Here is a 27612-nt window from a genome sequence, read left to right on the forward strand (position 1 = left end):
TTAGCCTCTAGTAACAAAGCATGATAAGCTCTGAGGAGGAGAACGTTAACCTGGGAAAGTGAGTCACTTGCACTGCAGCCCAATCCTGCTCACCTCACACCTCCCCACTGCACCCAGGCCACGATGCTGTTGCTCACATTTACATGACATGACACGACATGAGAACTGTAGGAGTGCCAGCTAAAAACTAATTAATTACATCTTATTTGCAGAGGTATGTGTCACAGCAATAAACATCTCTGAGATTAGACAGCAATACTGCAATTTCACATTATAAAGAAACCAAATTCCATAAAACTAACTAGAATCATAGAATAAATAGATTTAAACCCTTTTAATTCATCACAGTTTCTTTACAAAGTAGTAGTGTTAGTGCAAGCCAGATTATCAAACTACGTAACACCCTATTAGAAGGCCATGTTTACCTCAACCATTCACTTAACATTACTAAAACAGCAGCAAAAAAAGAATATTAATCTGTTCTTTAATATTACGAATATGACCAACTCACTGTTCAGAAAGCAGTTTTTTTTCTGTTGAATCATTTCTCAGAGCACATAGAAAAAGGGAAAAAAAAAACCAACCTAAAGACTTTAGTCAGGCACAGTAGAGTATACGTTAGAGACTGCAGTATATAGGCAATTGCATTTGACATTATCAGAAATGAAACTGTGTGTTTAATCTTTCCTCAAATTTTACTTCTTCCTTCCCTTCCTTCCTGAGCTGGTGTTTTCTCACGGTCAATGCTGCATTCCACTCTCAAGAATAAGATTGGGTTTTGAACACTAAAACCAAATCAGGTATTTAAACAGGAAAACACCTGCCAAATTCTATGGGATTAAGTGAACAACCTCTAAAAACACGTTTAAAGATACTTTAAATTTCTGATGTTTTCAATTACCTGCTTTTGTAAAGTAGAACAATACCTTTATTCAGGAATAGGCAATTCTGTGTAAGTGCAAAACCAGATGACTAATCGTCATCTAGCACATTTTCATGATTAAAACCAATATATGCTCAAAACCTAAGTCTTGAAATATAGTGTCATCGCTGTAATTTCAACAGCACAAAGATTTCAACCCATATGTCAGTGACAAAAAGTTCTGCTAACTTTAGAAACTACAGTAACTCATGTACATGGCTGTCCTGGGTTCAGCTGTAGCAGTCATTTTCTCCTTCTTAGCTGGTGCAGTGCTGTGTTTTCGACTTTAGCCTGAGAAAAACCCGGGAGTGGGGGGAACAAAGAGGGAGAATGAGCGAGCAGCTGCATGGTTCTGAGTTACCAGCTGGGCTTAAACCACAACAATGCCTGAGCCCATAGAACTGTATCTAGTTATCTCTCTATTATGCTTAATAACCTGCTTTTCATTAATGCCTGTCTCATGGTGGGCCAAACTTTAACTTCCAAAGAGTCTTTGTCTGAAGACATAAGCAAATTATATCAATTGGCTACTAACTAACACGCTCCCTGATTAATGTATGTACCTTTGCTTTGTTAGGCTTTATTTTCAGGCATGACCTATGTAGTACGCATTGCTAATAATTCTAGTATATTTAATATCTGGGGTTTGTGCTGTATGAAGGTATGTAAACAATCTCCTTCATAAGTTTACCACTAAATCTCTCGCTGAAGGGATTTTGCACTTTTGGAATCATGCACCTGTTTTATAAACCTGTTAAAATCTCCCAGAGTTCTTTCTGAAGAGCATACATTGGATCTGAATTCATGACTTACTGTTGCGGTCCACAAGTGCCACACTGAGCACTGATTCCACCACTTACTCCTACTCATCAATGCCCTGTTTGTATATCCAAGGCTGTATATCCAAAAAATTGCCATGGCTTTAAATTAAGAGCTTATGATGAGCTGATTGCCCAGTGTGACTTTCTCACTTAGAGTCATTGTTTCTAAGGGTGTAGTCCTCAATTCTGTAGCTATAGACTATATTTTTCCTCCAAAATCTGTAGATTTATTTCTCAATACAACCAAGCTTAATTTGTTTGGGTGCAGCTTAGCACATGACCACAACTCCTACATGACTGCCACTGCCATTATTTGCAATTCCTCTTAACTTTTTCCTATATGTAAATATACCATCATATTTACCTTTCTATATACTGCTGCTACATTAGCATTCCTTCAGTTCCTTCAAACTTTTTCAGCATACTACAAGATGCTTTAAAAATTAATACTGCCAAGCCATACGACCCCATGAGCAAGGAAATCTTCCAGGACATGTTAGATGGTTTCACATTATTCAAAATATTTAACTTTCAACAAGCCTACCTATGAAGATTTCTGCTTATTCCTGCAAAATCCACCATCAATTTTCACAGCTAAATTCTTTCTAAAAATTCTTCAAAACTTGTATATTGACTGCTAGCTATTTTCTCTCCACAACCCCCTGCCCTTTCCCCCCATTTTCCTGCATTTTGCTTTGTGAAGGCAGTGCAGATCCTAAACTGCTGGAGATTAAAAGGTCTTTAAAGATTTAACACTGTTTGCTTGTTAAAGAGTGTTAAGGACATTGCTGGAATTGAATCAGCTTCATGGTTTTCAATTTTACCTCAGACTTCAGGGGCTCCCTAATATTGATAGTCTAATATTTTTACTGTTTCTCTCACTCCTCTTTACCTCCAGCATTGTTCTCCGGTGAGCGCCACTGTCAGGTTTCCCACTTCTATGAAAAGACTGACTGCCACATTGGACTGACAGGTCCTTTCAAAGAGGAGCTTCAGAAACTTCCTATTCTTCTTCTCTACCACTTGAATTCTAATGAGCTCTCACACTATAAAATAGGGAAGACGTGACTTCTTTTAAAGCTCATTTACAGCATTTTTTTGAGCACATAGTTTGGTGTTCACAGTGCCTTCATTTTCTATCCCTAAAAATGTCAATCCCCCTTCCTTTTCTCTCCCATTACAGTCTTATCTTTGGGTGCCAAAGAGTGCCAGAACAGATGAAGGACATGAGGGTTCTTGATATAAAAGCAGTAAGTCTGTATGACGTCTCATGAATGTTTGTCAACACTCCAACCATCGACTTTTCACCTTCTTTTCCTTATGTTGTGGGAAGCCTCTGAGTGCCTTCAGCATTCAGCTTGGCCATCTTTCTAGAGTTGCAACCAAGCTGCTTCTATGATTTATCTCCTCATCCTACACAAACAGGTGTAAGATCCAATTTTACTCTAAACAGGGTTAAAACTTGTTTCACATTCTCACCACCTTTTGCATGCTATTTAAATTTTTTGACTGCTCAGATCCTTTTAAACTGTCATCTAAATTATCTTCTTGTTTCAGTGTTCTAATCACAACACTCATCCAAGCCTTAAAGCTTTCACTGCGCCTCTGCGACAAATACCCCGTGCTTTGCTTTTATGGCTGTTCACAGTTCAGAACAGCCCTATCTAGAAAATAAGACAGCTTAGGTTGATGCTAACCATTTACTGGTTGTGTCTAGCTGGTACTACTCACTATTCAGTTCCTAACCCAGACATCCTCCCCTCCTTCTCTAAATCCCTGCCTTGTATCACCCCTTCTCACAATGAAAAAATCCCCGCAGGGTAAGAAAGAACCTATACAGACTAAGACTTGCCTCATCTAGCTTCTCTGTAGCAAATATGTAACCATCCATTCCTTTTCCCTTTTGTCTAGATGAGCCTCAGATAGTAAAGGCTCTCAGACTCTCCATACCAGAAATCTGAACTCAGCTTCCACTTAACTGAGCATGACATGCCTCCAAGTTGTCTTCTTTTCTCCTTTCCCATCTGGCTAGTCTAAGAATATTTTTTGTTGGCATCCAAAGTTGAAAAACTGAAATACTTTGGCAGAGTCAATAATCAGATCCTAACTTTACTCCAAGAATTCTAAATAAAAAAAAAGCATTTGTAATAAAAACTACGAAAACCAGAGAGCTAACACTATCAGTTGCTTGAGTAACGAACTTTTCTTCCAACTTTAGCTTATGTAAACTAAAGAATTACATATTTCACTACTAAATGAAAGATTAATCTTCAACATTACAATCAACGCCTATACTTTAAGGGTAGCCAGAGGATGAAAACAGTTTAAAGTCAGTATTTCTGGAGTAAATGAGGAATATATAACAGTTTCTACTGAGATACACAGAATGTGCAGAAGAGAACTGCCATATACATTTTAAGTGCTCATCGGATACACAAATCGTAGCAAAATAAGAGAATAAAAGACATGTCTTATTCCACTTCGACACAATCACACAGGTCTAGTTGTAGACAAGGGCTGATGGGGAGAATTGCTGAGCAGAGTAAATTAAAGATGCTGTAAAATGCCTATTAGCACCTTTAAGTCTGGTATTTTCTGCATCACAAGGTAGGGAAGCAGCAGCTGCACTACTGTGCAGCCACCCATCCTCCCCTGTCAGCATCCCACTCTGAGATAACAAACATTCATTCACCATAAATATCTAGCTTCCCGTAATAATATAGAAGTTCAACCAAGTAAAAAGTAGCTTTGCTTTTATGTTCATCTGTGGGTACGTACTATGGTTTCATTTTAATAGGAATCTCATAGATCAGGAAGAGAAAAGAAACAGGAGTATCAAATATCCTCTGTCAAGTGAGAACTTAGTTCCATGTGCTAGAGCTTGAGCATTAGACATGCAAAACATAACCAACAATAAGTTGTCTCACACAATTAATAAAACTTTAAGGGATCCTGTGATATGAAGTACCAATCACTCTGGAAAGGATTCAGACATTCCTGGAAAGCTAGAGGTAATTCTAGTGGGGAGAGGTTTATGTGATGGCCAGAGTGACCAGAGGACTCTACAGTCAAGAACAGCCTTTTCTAGATGGAGGGCTGCATCCCTTTGTTCACTATTTGCAGTACAGATCATCATGTGGTAATCACGCCAAGCACCAGGTGAACTCACACCTACTTCTACTTCTTCACATTTTTATAGTTTTCTGAATTAATGAAGTCAAGTCATCTGTTTCTAAGTAAATTAAGAAACTGTGTACTTTTGTTTATCACACCACTGAAACTCGTCAACGGAATTGTTCACTACTCACCTCTAGACTACAGAAATCCTGCTATTTAAACATGTAAGATTCCAAACTAAGGTGAAATCACATAAAACCAAGCTAATAATGATCTATTATTTGGTTAAAAATAATCATAGAGAATGCTAAAACTAAACAAGAGAGCTATTTCACTGATCCCGAATACTGGGTATTTGGAGGTCAGATGCCTGTAAACACTCAGAAAAACAGCTTTGCATTTCATTACCAAAAAGTATCCTCATTGTGTAGCAAATCCTATACACTGCAGTACTGCCTTAGTATGCAGATAGTTCTTACATACATTGAGACATCATAGACTTATACACTCTAAAATAATAGAGCTTTCACGGAGCAAATGGACAGCAGACAACCCACATACCCATCAGTTTCATGCTGTCTTTCAAAACACACAGAGTAAGAATTATATCCCTATGCCAGCTATTTTTTTCTCTCAGACAAAATAATTAACACAGCTATTACCGTTGACTACAGTTTTTTCCTAGATAAAGGCCAACTTTGATATATTTTTCAAATGTGTGCATGTACAAGCATGCGTACCTTAGGCACAAAGTAGCTTTCCTGCAGAAAGATTGTTTTTCCCGACTTCATAATGATTCAGATACGTCAGGAAAGGGAGGAAGCCGCACCAGACAGAATTTGCCTCAAGACTGGCTGATGCAACTCAAGAATTGTAGCCAGAAGAGTGGGTGTCTGAGTTGGGGCTAGGAAAGGGAAAGAAATGTGCTCACCTGCAAGTTACTTACGGGCAAGTGGGGCTTTGGGACCATGTCCCTGCCCTCCTCCTTTTTGATACTTTTTTATTTCTAAAACTCAAAGTTCAATTTTAAACAAACCTGTTACTAGACATACACTTAACCTGTAATACCAAGCAATTATTTCAATAATTATCTCCTTTACTGCAGGTCCTCTCTCAAAATTCAGGAGAAATATTGCTTGTATTACTTCTTTATGTCAATAAAATCCCAAAGACAGAATTGTAGGTAAAAGTCTTTGCTGAGCAAGCTAAATCTGAAACGAGTAAAAAATGCCAATTTATTCCTCAAATTGTGGAAAAACAGTTTGAGACGGAGTCATGGATGCAAGGTTGGGGTGTTAATTTATATCACATAATTAAATTTTGAAACACAACAGAAATAAGACACAGGCATGCAGAGGGGTTCCTCTTTTGTGCGTGCTATGATAACAAGAGTAGTATCCTAAACTCAAAGATTACTCAATTTTTTACCAGAGCTTGCTTGGCAGGAAACCACACACAACCTCCAGCCTTACCAGATGCCACACATTAAATTTACGTCTGAAAAATGCAATAATGAACTAAAGCTACTTCCTGAAAACTCTGATAAATAATGAACCAAATAGATTTTCCCACAGCTTTCATAATCTTTTGTAGCACTAAGTGTTTTGGGTTTCCATAAGTCCAAGTAACATTTGCGTATAGTCCAGACCTGTATTGAAATCCACCAAGAGAACAGCTCCAGTCTAATCAATGAAAATGAGAACTGTAGAAAACCAAAGCAGATTAAAAAAGGCTAAATGATATAATCAGGGCTAGAAGTTCTCTAATTCATCAGCACTTCTTAAATGGCATCAGAACTAAATGGCATTCAGCCACTGAACAGCTGGAAAATGTCTCTGTATAAGGGTCTTTTACCCCCAAAAGGTAAGGTGTTCAAAAACTCTTTCCTGAGCTGTCAAACAGATATAATATCATACTGTTGTCTCCTTTTCTCTTCCTATGTAACTTACTTCACTTGCAATAATTTCCCATGGCTTATTAAAAGAAGCTTCTTGCACATAATTCCATAACCCATGGTAGTACTTGGATAATGACAAAGACTAACTGCTCTCACATTGCATGTGTGACAGATCTCTCATAAGAAAGCAACTCTGAAACATTTTTAGTATGCTGCTGACACTTGGCTGTGCATCTTTGCTCATTCTGTTCACTTCTTCCCTTTTGTCATAATAGTCACTTCAACGGAGGGATAGATGAAGCAGGATGCCTATGGCTTATCAAAAAGATGACTGAAAACAAGCTAAGCAGCTCTTAAGGAAGTTTTATCAGTTGTTTTAGCTGAACAGCCAGGTAACGCATTTGTTGAGGAATCTCCCAGCTGATGATTAGGAAGACTAGATTTTGCTACCTCCATGTAGTTAAGTCAACATTTTCTTCCATGCCTAGATTCTTCTACCACTACTCATGCCTCCAATACTCCCGCTCCAGGGGGTTTATTTTTTTAGTTTATTTTACACATCTGGTCAAGGCTCAGGGTTGGACTCAGCTGCACGGTGGAAGGGAGGCTGTGGAGATGGATCAAGGAGGCTTTGTAGCACATGGGTAGCACTAAGCAGTGTTAATGGCCAGGTAGACAGAAGTGAACACGCTCATCATCGGTGAATTTATACCCATCACAAAAAAACAGAAATCCACTTGCTCAGTGCAATAACCAAACTTGCCAGGCATCAAGCATCTTGCTTGCAGATGCCAACTAATGTGGTCTCTGAGGCTAATTCACTTGTCCCCAGTCAAATAGTCCTAGATGAGACTGCAATCCTAGCCAAGCAGTCCCACCACTATTACCTCTCCATGATATCCCCTAAGAACGTCTTCAATCTCCTGTTGGTTCAGCATGTTAGAAGTACAGCTGTGAAGGAAGTAAAGGAATGTAATTCACCTTGCGCTAAACACAACTTTCAAAAGAAGAAAACCGAAAATAAAAGGGAAAAAGAGAAATAGGACAAAGACCTCCAGAAGCTAATGAAAGAACAAGAACATGGGGGGTTTTTCTGACTGAATAAAAACACCAAGAGAGCAGGAGCAAAACAGGAAAAGAAATTGTATTTTCTAACTTGCATATCAGCCTTTCAGAAAGTTCACCACCTCCCCCTCCAAGATCTTCTCTCCTATCCTTGTCACTAGTGAAGAGAAGCAAGAGCACCCCATGTAAGGAAACACCTCATTCAGCAAAATGCACACTCTCATCCATAGAAAACTGACTGAAGAGCTGAACAGTTTCAAGGCTTCATTCTACTTGTACTCACATATGCTGGGTGAGAACATTTACTTTCAACCAACATAGGCTGGCCAGAGCACAGCTGGCATACAGCAAAGATGCATCGGTGACTTCCATGCCTGGGATTAATGACTTTTAGCATGCCAAATTGGCCTTCTTACAGTAATATGTGCCCTTGCATGTCTGTCTGCAGAAGGTAGAGAATTAAAGAGATGAAAGATTATTAAAGGAGATCAGAGATTTTTAATAATGTCTGGCCTCAAGGAAAGACTGACCCTTTCTCCTGAACTGCCCATTCCTTCTTTAAATTCAGATTTTAGTTTTAGGGCTATTCAAGTTCCCTTTCCCAACACCTCTGACTCTGTTGTGTGCACACATGGACGTGTTTACGCTGAACATTTCTACAGCCTCTAGATTTCACGTACTGAAAGCAGACAAGCACTGGCAGTGATAAGACAATTCTCTCACCAACCATGAAGATTCGAAACACATCATTTGAAAAGAAGTTAACAGATGTTTACTATATTATGACAGTTAAATCTAGTTTCAGATAACTGTGCAGCAAGTAGGCTGTAGCAAGTAGATTACTCACAGGTGTAATAGTGGCCAGACAATGTACAGCGTGTATGCAAAGCATGGCCCAAAATTATTACATACCTCCAAGAAAATCAGCACCCTCTGTGGACTCAAAGCTTTCCAAGCAGAAATCAATGACCTTATAGGAAACTGGGACTCTAAACAGACCCACTATTATCTAAGAAAAAGCTTCACCTTCACTGGCAGTGACTCAGAAAGACTTACTTTGTATAGTACTCATCCTACTCAGGGCCATCAGGTGGAAAAAGCTGTGATCACATAGAATTGCAAGAACTATTCTCGCAGCAAGATGAAATACAAACTATCTTAAATTCTATGCGGTAAACAGCAATCAGCCTGATCTTCCCCTCACAACTAATATTGGTGCACCTATTTTGTAACAGCATAGCTGTGTGTTCTGCTCAGCTGTTAACAACAGCTTTGTAAGCAAGTGTTGCAAAGCCCTTATGGCTTTTTGATATGCCTATGTAGCTGCTTTTCTTTCCATTTCCCCTACTATGTGCCAGGTTACAGAAACACTTCCAAGCAGCAGATTCAGAAATAGAAAGAGTTCAAGGCCAGGTTTCACACCTGCAACCTTGCAGCTCTGGGCTGTTCCAGCTCTGAAGACCAGTCTCCTCATTATAAATCCAAGGCTTCCTCTAACATCCAGGTTTTATGTTCAGTAATTCCAAATGAAGTTTATGGGTATTTTACTTACTTGCTTGGGGCAGGAAGGGATGGGAGGAGGAGAGAGAAGGAATACAGCAGCAGGAGAAAGCTATCGCAAACACCCCATATGCCTCCTGAGTTCCAGAGGTGGCAAGAGAGGAATAGGAGACAAACACGTTAAAAACAAAACAAGCCCCCACATGATACTAGTATACTATGACCATGTAGGTGCCAATAGGAATATTGACACCTAGGGGGTATTCAGATAGAAAAAGGCATCAGCAAGCACTGTGCCTTAAGAAGCATATTTTGGTTTGTTTAGAAAACAAGTTGTTCTGTAGTTGGACAAATCACCACACAAGACCCATTTCTTGATTCCAGGTGTGTTTATGCAACTCACGGTGACTCTCTGTTCATCTTGGATGAACTGCACTATACTGCCTACCTTACACAGGACTTTTCTTGCCTCAGTTGCTCTAGCAGCCCTACAAAATAGTTCAATAATCTCCAAGTGTCAGGCACAGAAAAAGATTAAACTAAACAAACCAAAAAACTGTTAATTTTGCTCCAAGACAAAGAAACTATATACAAAATGAAATAAAGTTGAGAGGGAATAAAACTGTACGTCTGCATTGCCCTCTAGAAGAAATATAAACAGAGCTCTCTTCCGATATATACTGACTGTCCAAATGGAAAATAAAGACCCAATGACATTTTTAGAAAAACAGGATAAACAACTCCCTGTCCTAGCTAATAGTCTTTCTCTCCCTGCACAGGGAGACAGAGAATGCTGTCGTTTGTAGGTAGCTAAGACTATAAGCCACAGGAGTTTCTGTATTGCTCCTTAACTCACTCTAAAATTCATTTGGGAAGAGGGGGGGAGAGCTATTTCCAGAAAAAACTAAAAAAAAAGAAGAAAAAACAAATCGATCCCATGTCTTCATTTTAGAAGGCAGGAAAACTCTGGAAATGATCCTAATTAAAATCTCAGACAAAACTGCATTTTGCTGAAAGAACTTCAGGTTTAGGCCACATATGAAAGTAGCTCAGAGTTCCGCATTAAGTTTCGTTCTACTTGAGCCACTGAGAGGTCAAAAAAACTTCAGTGAAAATCTAGTAACTGGTTTACCACAGAAGAAAGAAGTTGAAAGAAAAGCAGACTGTATCATCTGTGACTGAAGTTTGTCTTTCAGGAAATGAAGATCCTTACGGTAGTAAATAGAATACTTGAATTGTTTGCAAATAGGTTTAATCATCTAATTGCCATGTAGAAGGAAAATCTATGCACCATCAGAATTCAGCACAGCTAATTACTAGAAGGCAAAATAGAGATTTTTATCAAACATAGTGTGTGTTCTTCAGCTATTATATCTATCAATATTTATGTCACTTACAGCCCCTTCCTGGGTGGTTGCTGCATACATTTTGTGTGCAGTCAAGAAGCTTCCTGACTGCAAACGTGCTTTTAAAAAGAAAAGCTGGCCCGAACCCTGCATTTCCAATTCAAGCAGTGATTCCAAAGCCTGTTAACTCCCTGGAGCAGCTGATAGTTAAAGACTTGTTTCCGCTTTTCTAACAATTTCCTGGTTTGCATAACAATCCTAAAAGAAACACGCTCAAGAAGTTTTCCAGGACAAAGAGATTTTTGTCTTCAATATAATTCTAGTTCCAAGGCATAGAATATTTATATATGATTACAATAACTTTAGAGATATATTTGTCTACAAATATATTTACATATAAATATGCATCAGCTACTTGGTTTAAAACAAGATTATGATAATTTTGCCATATCCAGGAAATACAAAACACTGGCTTATGCCTGGTGCTTAACTCATGCCATTGTGAATAAAGAGGGGGGAGGGAAGGGGTTCAATGTTTAATTTCCTGTTAAAAACACACACAGGATAAAATCTTCCAAAGAGCAGTTATAAAACATGCATTTGTTAGCCAAGAAGCTAGGTAAATATGGAACGAAGCCCAGGCTTACTTTTATTCCTTCGCTCCCCCCTCCAAAGAACAAAGTAACTGGAGGCCACGGTGCATATTTGGAGGCACTGAACTCTATTTAGTGACTAGTCAATTAATCAGCCTGCCTTACTTATGCACCCTGTATCCACTGGGGTAGTTCCTCAGATAATGCAATGACGCAGTGGAGCTCATGGTACTGTATTGCCATGTATACTGCACACGTGCCAAACAACTGTTGTTCCAACTACTACCTACCTACCTTACTGACACAACTGCCTGGCTTAACACTATTAATATAAGCATTAGTATGTAGTCAGGACCTACCAACAGCCAGTTTCTAGCAACAACAGATTGAGAATATCATTACATTCAGTAGCAGCTGGAGACACTACAAAGTATGGTTTTTTAGAAGTTACAAGGGGAAATACTAGTGTCAGATGCCACTGAAACTCAGTGCCATCCATCCTGGAACTGGGACTTTACCTGCAGCAATTCAGCCTTCATTGCAATTCTACCATGCATAAGGATGTATTAGGTCATTCTGCAACTCATCACTAGAAGTCCCTGACAAGTACCATATTTCTCTATGATATGTAACAGTTACAGTCCTTAACAATCCCAGTTCTTCTGTTAAGATACCCAAATTAAACAAAAATATGGACTGTGTTTAGAAGAAATTGAACATTTGTAACAGTTTTCAATAGTGATACTGTATTTTTGGATTTTACAATAAAAATAATCCATCAAATACTTTGCCTACTATGTTAGGGTCAAAGTCAGGTCCTCAGTGCATACCCTGCAGCATAGAATTGGAGACGTTGTGGTATTTCTTGTGACCTGCTGGGATTCACATTCCAAATTAGATGTAAACAGCTCTGTGAGTGGCTTCACTTTTGTTTTGTTTTTCAAATGAGGATAAATTTATTATTTCAGGTATAGCTCAAGAGCTTTCTTAGCTTTTGGAAGCATATTATTCAAATTAACACAGCTTAAGCTTTTTAAGTAGATGAACCTTAAGCACCTTCTAGTCAAGGCATTTAGCTTCATATTTGATGCAAGAAAAGAAAGGCACAGAGATTATGTCTCTCCCTGGTGAATTAAATCTGATGGCAGGCATGCTGAATTTTTTGCAGACTCTGTAAAACTGGCTTTGAGACAATAAACATTCCTGAGTTTATTTCTAAAACTTGCACTTAACAGCTATTGTAGGTATTTGTGCTCTTTTCTTAAGAATCAGCCACTAGTGACCACTGATTTAATGACAGTTCATCAGTGAATCTCCTACTACCGCATGAGTTCAGAATCTTCCTGTTTATTTTCACTTGCTGGACTTTGTGCTCTGATCCAATATTTCTTCATGGGAAAAGGCAGTTGACTAACAACATTATGAGGGAGGAAAAGGAATAGGGTGGAGAAAATCTGAAACACAAAATGAGCCTAGACTTGCCTTCTCAGTACTCTACGTACCCCCGAGCAGTGAAATTTCAGGAAAACGATTATGTTTCTGGCCAACAGTCAAAATATATAAGATGTTATACACCCTTTGCTTCACTGTATGTTGCTACTGCATGCAAAAGCAAGATTTTTTTTCCTTTGCTTCACAACAGTAAGGCAAATTTACAAGTATTTACTGCTAGTTACATCAAGGTATTCAAGATTCAAGTGAAGTAGTAGTATTCCCTAATGCAGTGGTGACCTGAGCGTTTAATCCAGATGAATTTGACTGTAGAGTGCATTAGCTCTTCTCATAAAAGATCTGCTTTAATTTTAGTTCTCTCTCCATTTATCTTATGGCTGTGTGATCTTCAGTAGAGGTCAAAGAGATTTCCCCAAAGAAACAGGAGCTGCTGCTTTTTTAGAGGGGAAAAGCATATTTAAGACAGTTCGTCCTACTTTTAAACAAGTCACAGGACAGTTCTCTCTATGCTTTCCTTACTCTCTTGTTCTCCTTTACATGTTCTGAAGCAATTAAACAAGCATGCATGTGCATGCACACACATACACAAATGAAACATGAAATGAAATCACCTATGGAAGGTAGGATACACGGCCGATCTACTGCAAAGACTAAAATTGTTAGTAACATCTTACCATCATCCAGCTCAAGACAGAGATTGTAAACAGCCAGAGGCCTCTTAATACGTTGTCCTTGTCTTCTTGATTGCCTTGGTGGGGCATTTGGAGGAGATACTGACATAGAGATTGGCTCAGGAAAAGTGGCATCAGGCAGGGTTTTGAAAATCTGCAATCAAGAACACAAAGGGTGTTAATTATTTATCGTGAAGAGCAACCTGCGTAACGCAACTGTAAACCATTATCAAACAACATTTGTTTTGGATTTCATTCAAAGCAAGCAGGAGCCAAAAATCCATTCCTTCAAGTTTGGGAGTATGCCGTGGGTTTTTAATGAGGGCTTTTAAAATAAATAAATAAATAAATAAATAAATAAAATATGAAAATAAGCAAAAGCACTGTCTACACATTAACCAAGCTGCAAATCAGTTAATCCAAAGATAAAATATTTGCTGCCACACTTGCCAGCTAGGATGGAGGGGAAGGGGAAAAAGGGGGATACTAACTTTATAAACCAATAACTGAAAAGCTTTACAGCTTTAGCTAGGACCTATCATTTTGCAGTAATACCCGTTTTAATTTTCAAAACTTTTGATATCATTATAATATCAGCCATCTTAATTTAAAACAAAACAAAACCATACTCTTGAAGACAGCAGGCAGAAAATTTTGAGGGGAGGGGTTTTTAGGGAGAGATACCATAGTAACATACCATGTGAGAACTTTTTCAGTTAACTATTGCATATTGAGTCACATTTATATGAAATAATGATATTCACAAAGATATATATAGAAAGGATTGCATTTCTTATCACCATTTCATCTTTTGAGTAATGACCATTAGCATACCACCACTTCACACAAAATGCCATGTCATTTCTCTCTGGATTAACCAGAAATGCAGATATGCTCAACCTGATAGCATTTCTACTTTAAGTGTCATATACAGGACACAGTCTAATGATGCTGATTTACTTCTAGAAAATTATCAGTATGCTAATATACAACTTAACACAAGCCTTTTCCAAGCGATCATGGCAGATTCACATGAACAAGTTAGCTTAGCATGTACTTCAATAAAGACAGACCAGCTTATAAATACAAACAGCAGCTGAACAAGAAAAGCCCCATGTCTGTACAGCAACACAGCACAGTAATATAACAAGATATAATGGAATGGTATAAGGCGTTCTTGTACTCTGCAACTTCACATTGCCACGTACCTGTATAGGAACTATTATAAAGATGAGACTCATAATGAATCTTCGAAGGAGAAACTTTTTATGAAGCAAAAATTCATGCAGAAAGTATAAAGAGATGCCACGGATAACACATTTCTTGATTATTACAGCACATGTCAGGTGTAGAATGAAACTGCAAGCCAGCCAGGCTACTCTAATAGGTGAGAAAAATGCCATAAGCATCCTATGGTAAGGCACTCAACTGAAGACATTATGCTAAAAGTATAAGCAACTCCACATGCCATCATATCCTGGACTGTAAACCCTGAATATCAACATGTAGGAATAAGATGACACAAGAACCCATGCATACATTGGTTTATAGCTGCTTAATCATGGCTCTTGTACTAGCAGGTAGAAGACTGTACTGACACAAAATGATCAGAAACACCATTTTCCATGAAAACTGTGGAAGAATGATCATATTTCCCAAAACTGGGCAGCAGCGGGCCAGAAGCCTATATATGGTGTGCAAAGGAAAGCTCCAGTGGAAATATTACCTTCCTTCCCAGTAAGTGAATGTTGCTGTGGGGGAGGCTGAATAAAGTCATTTGAACCTCCCCATACCAGTGTCAAGAAAACTGGCTCCCACTCCTTCACATGCCTATGAAGGATTATGACAGAGAACCAAAATAGTACAAAAAACTTTCTAAAAACAAACTATTTATAAAGAAGAAAGGAGAAAGGAAACAGTGCAACCTGGTTCTCCCCAGTACAGACACAGCAGCACTCTCAAACAATGACAAAGGTCTAATTGTGCTCAGAGTGCTAAAGCCATTTCTTAAAACATGATGCAATATATAAAAGCGAAATCTAATGTGCACCTCCATGGTACTTGGCTAACAGTACCACACTGCCCCCTTATGTGTAAATACAAGGCTAGATTGAGCAGTTCTAGGGATAAATATTTGCTTCTGAAAAATTCAGAAGTACCAAAACTTTAAATACCATATTTTCCATGGACTAAGTGTTGCTTTTGGGCTTTCTGGTAAATAACTCTCTGCCAAGAGGTTTCAGCATGTTGTTTACTAAGTCACATTCCACAGCTGTGTTTATTTGTACAGCCTTATCCACGCATCTTCACTGAAATTAGTGATAGTTACCCCAGGAGTACTTCATAAGCCATGAGCTTTCTTATATGCAGTCAGGTAGCTTGCACAGGTTGCAGTAAAGTTCTTAAGTGTTTTTTTCTTACAAATATTTCAACATACACTTCTAAAACATAAGAAACTATGAGAGCCACAAAAGCAAAACACAATCAAGAAAACCACAAAGGCAATCCTTATTCAGTGATACCCAGCGCTAGACAGGCAACAGAATAATGAATTAGAGACAGGTACGAATTCAAGCAGATTTTTAATTGCAAGTAGCTGTGATGCAAAAGAGACAATCAATGGTTTGTTCTGGTTTATGGGCAGCAAAAACCTTATACAATACACAGGAGAAATAACAAGAAAGCAGTGAAGTCACACTTTAAACAGTGGCAGTCCTGCACATGCTAGCTAACTTCGTATCAATACTAGTGGCAGGCCCATCTCCTATTTTACCTGACTCTGCTCTTGACTTCTTGTTATAACAGATTGGTAGAGAAGTTTCCTTTCTGGGATAAGGACAATAAGTAGTATATTTCTTTCTAGGAAGCATGGATCGCATCCCAAGAGCTCCTGAGTTAGCATGAGGCCATCTGTTCTCCACTGGGACCAGGGTGCGGGTCCACACAAACTCCACCTTATCACTCCTACAATGCAATGCTACAAACTGCCGCACTTATTTCCTTGTGCTCACATTTAATATGTCTCCACAGAGAAGAAAAGGATTCCTGAAAGACACATTTAGATATGTACTAGAGAACACAACCTCTTGACTATCTGCAAATTTACCCGTGCAGAACAAATTGAGACTAATTGTCGCACTCGGCAATGAAATCACCAAGTCTCACAGGTTGCCCTGCAGAATTCCGAGACACACAGAGAGAAAGCAAAATTCCCCAAAATCCCCCATACACACAACCATTTGAAAGATCATTAGGTTTTATTTTTTATATAAGAAACAGGAAACATCCTGCCCTCATGTGTTGCATTAAAAAGTGTATTTGCAGTCATTTTTGCTCTTTCAACCAGTTCATATTTATGTTCATCCCAACTTTAGTATTTTCTTTTTGTCTTTTCAGTAGGAAAACAAAAGCCCGTAGAACCCATCGATAACTGGACCTGCTTTTAAGTTCTCTTTCTGTTGCAGACCAAAGCTACGGCTCTTACCACAGTTTCCCAAAGGCGAGCATCTGAAAAGCAAGTAGAAGGTCAACCTCTGCCCTAAGAAGTGCACATACAGCATTCAGCTTCTCTTTTTTGCTTTACTTTCACTTAAATAGACAAGCACTTTTCATCATGCCTTAATGGATATTTGTCTGCTGCACTCACAGAAGCACTGTAACATTTGCCTTAGAACAGGGGGATGGAGGCATGCTTCATTTCAGTTGTGGGGAGAAAAATGTTTTGGGTTTGGTTTTATTCAAATTTGCTTCTAGCCTTATTATTTAAATGCCATTGAAGTATAAATGTTTCACAGGTAATAAAAGATGCCTGCTGTGACCTGCTGTGAGAAGCACACTGTGTATGCACAGAAGACTGAATTCAAAATCATACATGCACAATGTGAGCACCTGAAATGGTACTAACATTGTGTTTTGACTGACTTGCACAACAGCATGGGACTACACCTAAACTGCAGAGTATCTTCTTGCACTGCAAACTGTTGCTATCACATGCATGGTAAAGCACCACACATACACAATCTAATGGAAATCCTCCCATAGAAGAGGAGGATTGGAACATGCTATTTAACAGAAGATCTCTTCACTACTCCAAAAAAAGCTTCCCTTCAAGTGAAAATCAGATCCTCCACCATCATTCATCTGGATTTCAGAAGTTACAAAAGCTTAGACTAATGCCTGTATAAAGATGGGAATGAAGTCTGGTCATTGAATTATCTCATTCAAGGAGCAATAAAAATGTACTAAACCAACCTGAAAGTTAAAGGACTTCACAGTTACATCCACTGTTACACAGTTTTTGAGACTTCAGCTAAACTGCATGAGATTATAAAATACTAATTCTCTGCAAGATAGTTCTCAAAAACACTGGCATCATGCTATTAACCTATGTGGGTGCACACTAAAAGCTAAGTGAAACAATTTACACATATAGCACTCCATTTTATCAAGCAACAAATCCAACTGTTACTCAGTCCCATCCAAGTTAGTCCTATATTTTAAATGATTGTTTAAGTCTGACATTACATGAAAGCCAAATCTAAAAGCGTACACTGACTTAAGAGGTGGACCAGTCTTCAAGCCTGCTCTGTAAAAGTTACAACAGAAAAGATGGGACTCTCGTCACAAGCCATTTAAAACCCTGGTATATTTGACCTATTTCTCTCTATGCAACAGTACAAAATGGATTCTTTACAAGCTTAAACAAACCACAAAACATCTTGGATGTACACCGCTAATAACAGCTCTGTCTAGAGCAATGAGCACCATCCCTCCATAAAACCATTCCAATTCCTACACCTGTGTCCCACAAAATCTATGGAAGCATTTCTTAAGAGTAATGAGCCAAATTCAACATATCATACTGTATTCTACCAGCAGATCCACATGGCAGTAGCCCAAGGAATTTTGCCAGATTCCCCTTAATCTGCAACAACAGTGTTGGACTCTAGAGCCTGAGCTCTTACTAGAGCCTGTTTTAGATATTCAAACAACCCATGGCTGAGAGGATTTAACTTGGCCTATTCCATCAGTTTATGACTAGATGTATAGTTGTACATGGCAATGTAGATTAGATTGTCCTGCTACAGAGGAATACTGATCTGTTCTTTCTGGTCTCAAGCAGAACTAATTAATGAATTTCAGTATGTTTGCCAGGAATCACTTTAGGAAAAGACCCAGACATCAGGTCATCTCTGTCTGCTTTGTATCACTGGGGTAATTAAAATTTCCACTAAAAATCAGTGGGAGGCAAACAGCAAGGACAGGGTGGGATGAAAAAGAGAAGGAGAAAAAAAAAAAAAAGGCTTAGTAATAGAGCTAATTAGGATAAATTTATAAAAAGTCATTAACAGCTTAAAGCTGTGCCATGATTTTGTTGCAAGACAAAACCTCCATTCACTCTCATAACACCTACCACACAGAACACGCACCTACTACTTTTGAATACATGAGCAAGAATCAGAGTACCAGAAGTCACTGTCTAATGCAAGGGAGGCTAGATCCTGCAAGGTCATTCCAAATTCTTTGAAATTCAGGTAGTGTTATAGCCTCCACTATTACAATCCTTTTTAAGAGGGCAGTATTTCTCCAGACAAGAACATCAGCACAAGTTTTTATTTGGGTAATTTCCCTTCAATACATACTTGATTTGCAGTTGGAAATAAAAGAAACACACACAGTCACTTCAACTGATGTTTATTGAACAGTATAAAACACCGTCCACCCAGGCCACATATACTGCTCTATCCTTACACACTTTATGGCTATGGTACTCCTTGCATTTCCATGACAATTTGCTGTAACATGCTGACCAAAGAATATTTTACAAATTAGCAGCTAATGGGATAGTGCAAGAGAAACTTATCATCACCAATGTCTTTTCATGACTTAGCTTCCTTTCAATGTAATGCAAGATCAGCTCAGGTTAGATCCAGCAACCTGTACAAAACCAGAAGAACATGTATTTATATTAGAGACAAAAAATGCTCAAAACAGAAGAGGCCAACTATGTTAGTTGTTTACAGTGTGCTCTTACCTTGATAGACATTCTAAGCTTTTTTCCTCTTAAGATAATGACGACAGTGGTTGTGCCATTCTTCTTGCCATTTCCTGCAAACATAAAGCAACAATGTCTTTTATTTGAAGTTATAATTTTACTCTATATATAAGCATTTAAGGAAATGCAAAGTGAAAATAAGCATCTTGAAATACATTGTGGTAGCTCAGCCACTAATTGTAACCACTAGCCACTAATTGTACACTAACTGCAATTCATTTTTTAACAGTAAAATCCACATTCAATAAGATAAAGAGTTCTAGATTAATTATTTTTTTTTCCTATTTGAAGGGATTGCAGAAGCTAACCGGAGCTATTAAAAGTTTAATCATAATAGAAATTACAAAAGATCAACTTCTGGAGAGCTAAGGCAGAAGTTTCAGTTCAAAACTGATTTCTGAACCAATTTAACTATTTTTTACGAAATTTCTGGTGTACTGAAAATCTTTAAAAAATATCATATGTTACTGTAGTTTCTTACTTTTTTGCATTTTACGTTACTATGGAAAGTATTAGACCAACCTGTTTCATTTCTGGTTTTAGTCAACATGATTTCTTCTTCTGTTTCTCAAACACATGATTCAACACAAAATACGTATAATCATAAAATAGTTTGGGTTGGAAGCTTGACTAGTTTCACCCCCCCCCTGCCACAAGCAGGGACATCTTCCACTAGAGCAGGTTGCTCCAAGCCCTGTTCAACCTGGCCTTGAACACTGCCAGGGATGGGGCAGCCACAGCTTCTCTGGGCAACCTGTGCCAGCACCTCAGCACCCTCACAGGGAAGAATTTTCTCTCTTTTTTTTTTTTTTTACATGCACTAGAAAATCTTGACATCTAAATAGAATCTGTATTCAGTGAACAAAACGCGATAAAGTTCATTATGTCTAAAAATCATATTAAATATTTTTAAAAAAGGTTTAGAAAATCTTCAATAAAAATTATTGAAGATTTTGGTAATTAACAAGTTAACTAGAATCCTTAAGCAACTTACCTCCCCAAGATTACCACTGTATCCACTCCAATACAGGTGTGCTTGCCTCGAAGTAGTTATCTCAACTTTTGCATTTCAGCATCTTTACACTGTGAAATCCGATTTGCTGTGCATTAGCTTCTATGAGATTGTACACAACGCAGATTTTCTGAGGCTTTGGATTTTGAGGCTTGAATTCTACTACAAACCACAAAACATCTTTATACAATATTCCCAGTCATTATATTGGGGGTGGGGAGGAATCAGATCAAGAGTTGAAAGATACCCAAAGCTAAGCCTCTGAAGGGCCACCAACCAGACAGCATCAATAACGCTCTCAGTGTTGCCTGGCACACACCATTTAGTTAGAGTGCAGAGGATGCAGACTGAAAAGTAACTGGGTATAAGTCAAAACCAGAAACAGGAAACATCCTTGGCTGTGAGCCAAACCACAAAGCTCTATAAATAAACAAAAAATAAATAAGTAAACCAATCAATCCATCCAAAGCAGCCTTTTCTTCATTGCAAAGATACCATTTGCTTAGACCACCTGCCTAGCAGCCTGACTACCAATAATCAAATCAAACTCTGCTTTTAGGGATTTGTGGATACTGTGGATCTCAACCTCATACTAAAACTGGAATATCTGCTACTTGCTCTTCTTAATACAAAAGGAACTAGAGCTCTGGACAAACTGCAAATTACGAAGAGTGACAAAAAGAACCAAGGGAATTTTCAGACAAACCTCATGTATCTGTAGACCCTAAAAGCCACTCATTTGTCCTGACTTCCTCAAACCCTGGAGTTCATGTTTGAGCTTTAATGAAGAAGCTAAACATAGTCTGTAAAACATGACACTACAGTCTGGAGGACAGATGTGAGAGGATGAAAGAAAAGAAATCATACCAAGGTTAAAAACGTGTGTCCTTTGATCACTTGTGAATTATAAGTTTGTTGACTCAGCCTTTCTAAAAGTAGCACTCCTGTTACAAAGACTGCAGCTTCCACTGGATCACATCTCGCTCCACCTTTTAACAATTCATGAGAAGAACATTCCTGATAACAGCCCATTCACTGCTATCAATGAATACATTTTATTCATTGAAGGAAACGAGAGAGTTAACCGTAGACCAGGCTTGAAATACCTACACATTTGTCCACTGCACCAGCAGAAACAGCAGATTCACCTTCTCTTCTCTGCACACCTACTGTAACTCACACCAAGGATGGTATTTTAAAAAGGTTGTCCTTTCCTATTACAGCTGCATATAATAGCTTTGTGTATCTTTTTTAGTTACAAGAAATATTTAAAATAAAAATAATTAAAAAAAAAAAGCCTTCAAATTAAAAGATACTCAATCTAATTACCTAGCTTTCTAAAACATGACATACTCCTAGTTACTAAATGTAAAACAATGCAGAAGGAGAATGTTTGCATGTATTTTCTCTTGAAAAGAGCATGAGAAGTCCAGAGAAGACAAAAGGCGGCACTTACAAACCTAAGTCAGAAGCCAGCAAAAGCATGGCCAAACACACTACAGGTAAACACAACCTCCTCTTCATTTTCAGTAAATAGACATGTATAAACATTTATACACACACACAAATACAAAGAAATACGTATGTCTCACCTAGTTTTCTACACAAATTAATAACAGAAATATATATTGAGAATAAACCCCTACATTTGACCCCCATCACACTGTCATTGTACAAAGCACCAGAATGAAATGTTAAGATCTTTCCAAATGACACTGTTCCAACTGTAGACATCCACAAAGCCTCACCAGTGTTTATTTCACCACAGATTTCCCTAGTGCCATTACAAGTATTTATATCATTATTGCTTTGTATAGTATTTTCTGCTCTTTGTTAAAATACATTTTTTATCTTCCATTCTGACTGCAGAGTCTTTAGAAGCACCCTCTGCAATGAAGTGTAAATGGCAGGCACACAAAAATGTTGGAAATAAAGGTGACGGACACATTTGGTTTATTCAAAAATCTTTTAAATGGTTTTAAATACACCAACCCTCCGGTAAGGCAAAAGCTGACTAGAATTCTGAAGAGTATGTACTAAAACACAAGCATATATTGCACTACTATGCATTGGCAATGATCAGACAGGATATCATTCACGTCAGTTTAGCCAATATAAAGAAAAGTTTGTAAATTCAATACTTCACTTACCATTGACAGATGCAATAAAACAATTCTTATGTCATATCGCTTCTGCATAAGAATTTACTTCTTAAACTCTTCAGGAGTGCAACAACCTTTCTCTCCTTCATGCCCCCTGCAGCATTTCACAGACTATTTTCTTTGACAAAATTTTATTTAAGAACATCCATTTTAGCACTCTCCATAAGCACTTCTCCCTTGCCACTTCCTCCCCACATGCAAGCACAGCACCCTGACCATCAAGACTGAAGCAAATATTAGGCAAGTGAATTCCGCTCCCTTATGATCATTTCTGTTTACTTACTTAGGAACACTGCCTGCAGGCAGTGGAAGATGAGATCTCTATCACTTGGAAATTTCATATAAAGTTGTGGGAAGTTGCCCAAAATTAACTGGAAGTAATGCAGGCAAATCAAGAAGGCAGAAGGTCTCTCATATTATTTGTACGTGCCATATAATTGTAATCACAGCATCTCAGTTGACTGCTTCTATCCCTGAGAACATGACTTTTGATTTTCTTTTTTAATCTAATATGGTTACTCACAGTACATATTTTGTTTCTTTTGGAGCAGTCTAACAACATACCAATCCAGGTATTGATCCAGACTCAGTTCCTTTCAATGTCATCAACTGCAGTCACAAACGTGAGTGGAGATTTGATATACAGGCTTCTTACTATGCATAAACTACATTAAGATTTCAAAAACTGTAGTCTTCTAAACAAACAAAAGCCAAAATATTTGCAGTCAATTTACCACACTGTGTGTGTGTGCCTCACATGGAAGGGCTTTCTGTTATCCACAGGGCAGGGAAATGGTTTAAAGAGTTTGCACACACTACAGTGAAAATCAAGAGTTGCTGTGGCTTCTACCAAAACCATGATGAATTTCTTTGTTGTGCCTGCTGCCCTCTCTGCTTTAGACTCAGCCAGTCATTTAAGAGCGTGTAATCTGAATTAAACTCAGGAATAGTTTCAATGACACTACTAATTAGTTACATGTTGAAGTTAAGCACATGCTGAACATCCTCCTGAACTTACACATTCAGGAGAAAACTTACGTGTTTCTTCACAAACTCTGCCCTAACGGAGATACCTTAATGCAGTTTTTTTCCCCTCCAAGTCAAACGCTTGTTAAGTTGAGAAACATTCAGCTTGGAGAGGTTTTAAATTGCTACACCACAGCAAACCACCACAATTACAATGCACTGCTTCTTGGTCCTCCGTTGCAGCCAAAGGCAAAGCAACACAAAAGCTAAAACAAGCCCTCTTTAGTATTTCTTGTATGTCCCTTTACCAAGACTTCAGTAGATCTGCTGTGTTATCAAAAGAGACTCAATACAGATGATGGTAGTGCCACTGTACCCTAAAGCATTTACCTGTAACACAACTGATTTAAACATGCAGTGATTGCTAAGTGAAGACATGTACCACACCTGATTGTGCTACTTCCTACTTTGACAAACAACTGATTTCACCTGATTCCATTTCTTCTGTCTCACAAATATTGCATGTACTATGCAGTGCAATAGGTTTTAAGAGCAAAGATTTTCCAAGTATTAGAATTGCCTAAAGGAAGAAAAATTAAAACAGATTTAATAAAAAAGTTCTCCATAAAACCGTTTTGCACAAAACAAGCCTAAACCAAAGACATATTTTGTCTGAAGTATGCAAAATTGTTGCCCTTTATAAGAAGATTAATACAGAAAATGAGTGAAAACAGTTCCTGCCATATATAGGAAGTACTGAGTTTTTCAGAATGAACATCTTTGAGATAATTTTGCCCACAGGTTGTCTGAATTCTAGAAAAAAAGTTTCTTTTACCATGCCTATTCCCTTTCAGCAGACTCTCTGGCTTCCCAGTCTCCATAAGGGACTTCTGTCTAGCCCCTCTTATTTCTTATGATTTTCTTTCACTGTAATTTTCATCTTCTTTCTTTTTTTGCAATCTTGCTATTTGTACTCACTAGTCTTTCCTCCCCCATATGCTGGTTTAAATATTCCAGTCCCACTGAGATTTTTATTCCAACCTCCTCCCTCATCTTCTTTCATTTCTTAGACTTCTTTTTTTAATCCTGGTGGCTTTTTTCCCCTCTTAAAATAATGTTCAGGGAATTGAGAAACCAAAATGGCTCACATTACCACTGAGGCATCTCTAAATGGCAAATAAATAAGCCCTTTGAATAGTGACATTCATTCCAACAAGATGCCAAAACATTATAACAAACAGCATGATGAACACGTGCATGCTTTTCATGCTGCTGTGGAGTGGACTGCTGTTCTTCCATACCACAAGCCAGAAAGAAAAACCAGAAGAGATGAGATGTCCAAGATATCCAGTTTGTGAAACTCTTGGGAAGAAAAATTCATCTATACCCTTGAAACTAATTTGGGGAATGAGAAGAAGAGAAATCAAAACTTTTTTTTTTTTTTGGGTGCAAGCTGACTACCACTTTTCATCAGAGGATTACCTAATGGCAAAGCAAATATTGTTCCAGGCATTGTACAAGCACAGCTGTAGTCAGCCTCTGAGTTCATTACCTCAAGGAAAGGAACACCAAGGAAAGATATAGTTTCAAAGCAAAATTAACACAATGAGGAGACACAAATATGAGTTTCTTGATTTTTTTTTAGGGAAGAATATAGCACGTGGAAATCAAGGGAGACAAGACAGATACGGTAAGGGAGAAAGGGACAAAACAGCCAAAAGACCTTAAAGACCTGCAGAGCAAAGGGAAACAAGAGTGCTGGTAAACACAGCCCAGTCAGCACAAAACATGGCAATTCCAGGCAAAACCAGAGAGGGGCCATTTAGTATCGAACCTCAGCATGCTCCTACTTTGCCCAGCATATCTGGCTGGCCTTTCTCTACAACCATATGACAGAAGCAAGCAAGACAATTCAGAGGTCTCATTTTCCTCTAGACTGGCCTCCCTTTCATAGCAGGTGTTTCTGAGGGTCCTGGGTAAAATACTCTCAGCTTTGGTCTAGTTTTTGTTTTTTCTTTCAAAGTGGAGATCTGCTTTTATAGCTCATCTTCTGACTGGACACAGAAATACTCTGCCTGGAAGAGACTTATCTGTAACTGGCAAAACCAAAACCTAAACAATTATTTCCCTAATGGTGTTCTATTCCCTTAAGCCACACATCAAGCTACACGGTCTAGTTCCAGCATTCAAGTCTCAGCATTGCTCTCATTTTGCAGAACATCCCCTCCTCAACTTGGTTCATGTTTTGAAACTAAGTATACAGCCTGTAAACAAGTTGAAGGTGGTACTGACTGGTTTCTAGCTAAGCAGGAAATAAACGTACATATCAACAAAGCTTAAAAAAATAAAAGCCCAAAACAAACAGCTTATGCACTAAGCATGATATTCTTCTCTCTGGGCAAGTCCCCATATCCAGGCTTCCACATATAAATTTCATAGACATTCTCTAATTAGGACTCAGTAGAGTGGTGACAGTGGAATAACTGCACCAGGATTTCAAAGCTAGTAACCCAGTTAATTATGTTTCCTCCTAAAAATGAATTGTGGATCTCGTTCAATAAAGCTATCAACATGACATAATAAACGTTGATGAAGTTTAAAAATATTTGAGGATTCATAACAATTTTTCTACCATTTTGCCAAGCTACTTTCTGTATTTAAACTAGAAATGTTGATGGCTATTGCTTCTACAGTTTGGACATTTGTTAGTCATTTCATTTGCTACAGGGGAAAAGAAGTGCCTCTCTGCAGTCTGCCAAAGCCATAACTTACATATGCATGAAGTGTGAAGTTTTGCTTCAAGTTTGTTCGTGTCAGTGTACCTCCATCTTGATTCCATCATTCTTTTACAGTCCCAACTCTGCCTCTATTGGCAGAAGCTGCTAAAAATTAACAGAGGCAGAGTAGTGGCTAAATGAAATATGTGAACCCGCAGCTGGTGACTTCTAGAACTTCAACAAGGCGGCACATAAAAATACCTAATGCAAGACTTTAGAAAGTCTAAAATGCACAGAAATTCAAAACAACTATATAAAATTAGCCTGGAGAAGAGAAGACTGCGTGGAGACCTCATAGCAGCCTTCCAATAGCTGAAGGGGGCCTATAAGGATGCTGGGGAAGGACTCTTCATTAGGGTCTCTAGTGGTAGGACAAGGGGTAATGGCTTTAAACTTAAACAGGGGAAGTTTAGATCAGATATAAGGAAGAAGTTCTTCACAGTGAGGGTGGTGAGGCACTGGAATGGGTTGCCCAAGGAAGTTGTGAATGCTCCAACCCTGGCGGTGTTCAAGGCCAGGCTGGACAGAGCCTTGGGCGACATAGTTTAGTGTGTGGTGTCCCTGCTCATACCAGGGGGGCTGGAACTAGATGATCTTAAGGTCCTTTCCAATCCTAACTATTCTACGATTCTATAAAATGAACATTACACTGACAATAAGCCCATTTGCCATTAAAGTAGGTCCTCAGTCTGCCCTAAATGAAGAAGGATCACTTGTAAAAGCAACATTCAATTCAACGATAAGATTTTGTAATGCCTTAGCGCATACCTCTCCATTCCCTTTGCTATAAATACGGAGGTCACACTTGGGGCTTCCTTGCATCTTGGAAGCAGCTACAGCGTGGGAGAGGTTGCTGCAGGCAGACCACTGATGGCAAGTTCACTGTTAGAAATGACAATGGAATGACACAAATTCCTTAAAAAAAATTATAGCCTTCTAGTTCTAAAGAAGGCATAAAAACAAGGAATTATGGAAAATGATGCAGTATGACTTTGATATACTTTCCACTCACTCCCTGCTTCTCTACGTTTTCAGAGGAGCAAGAAAGGCCACTACAGCTAATGTTTCAAACATGAAATCAATGTCCAGTTTTTAAAGTCATGTGACTGAGCTGGCATAAGAATAAGTGATGTTAATCTGTGGTGATGTAGTGATTTGAGTAAGCATAACTCAACCTCAACATCCATATGTTATTAAAACACCCTGGCTCTGCTCTCTCTCATTCCCTCTCTCTTCTCTCTCTCCCACCCCCCCCC

The 27612-nt window shown here is 38.4% G+C and overlaps 1 protein-coding gene across 1 annotated transcript in view; it reads right to left on the reverse strand.

The window, feature by feature from the left end:
* Positions 1-27612, reverse strand: part of ARHGAP10 (Rho GTPase activating protein 10) — a gene marked incomplete at its 5' end in the record, with an annotated part of 149225 nt that overhangs the window by 25898 nt on the left and 95715 nt on the right. Inside the window, one exon of the mRNA XM_010010676.1 lies at positions 13388-13538. Within this exon, the coding sequence (XP_010008978.1) occupies positions 13388-13538 (151 nt within the window). The remainder of the gene's footprint in view (positions 1-13387; positions 13539-27612) is intronic.

Source organism: Nestor notabilis, unplaced genomic scaffold (assembly GCF_000696875.1).
Source record: "Nestor notabilis isolate BGI_N333 unplaced genomic scaffold, ASM69687v1 scaffold3143, whole genome shotgun sequence".
In the NCBI taxonomy this organism is placed as follows: Eukaryota; Metazoa; Chordata; class Aves; order Psittaciformes; family Psittacidae; genus Nestor; species Nestor notabilis.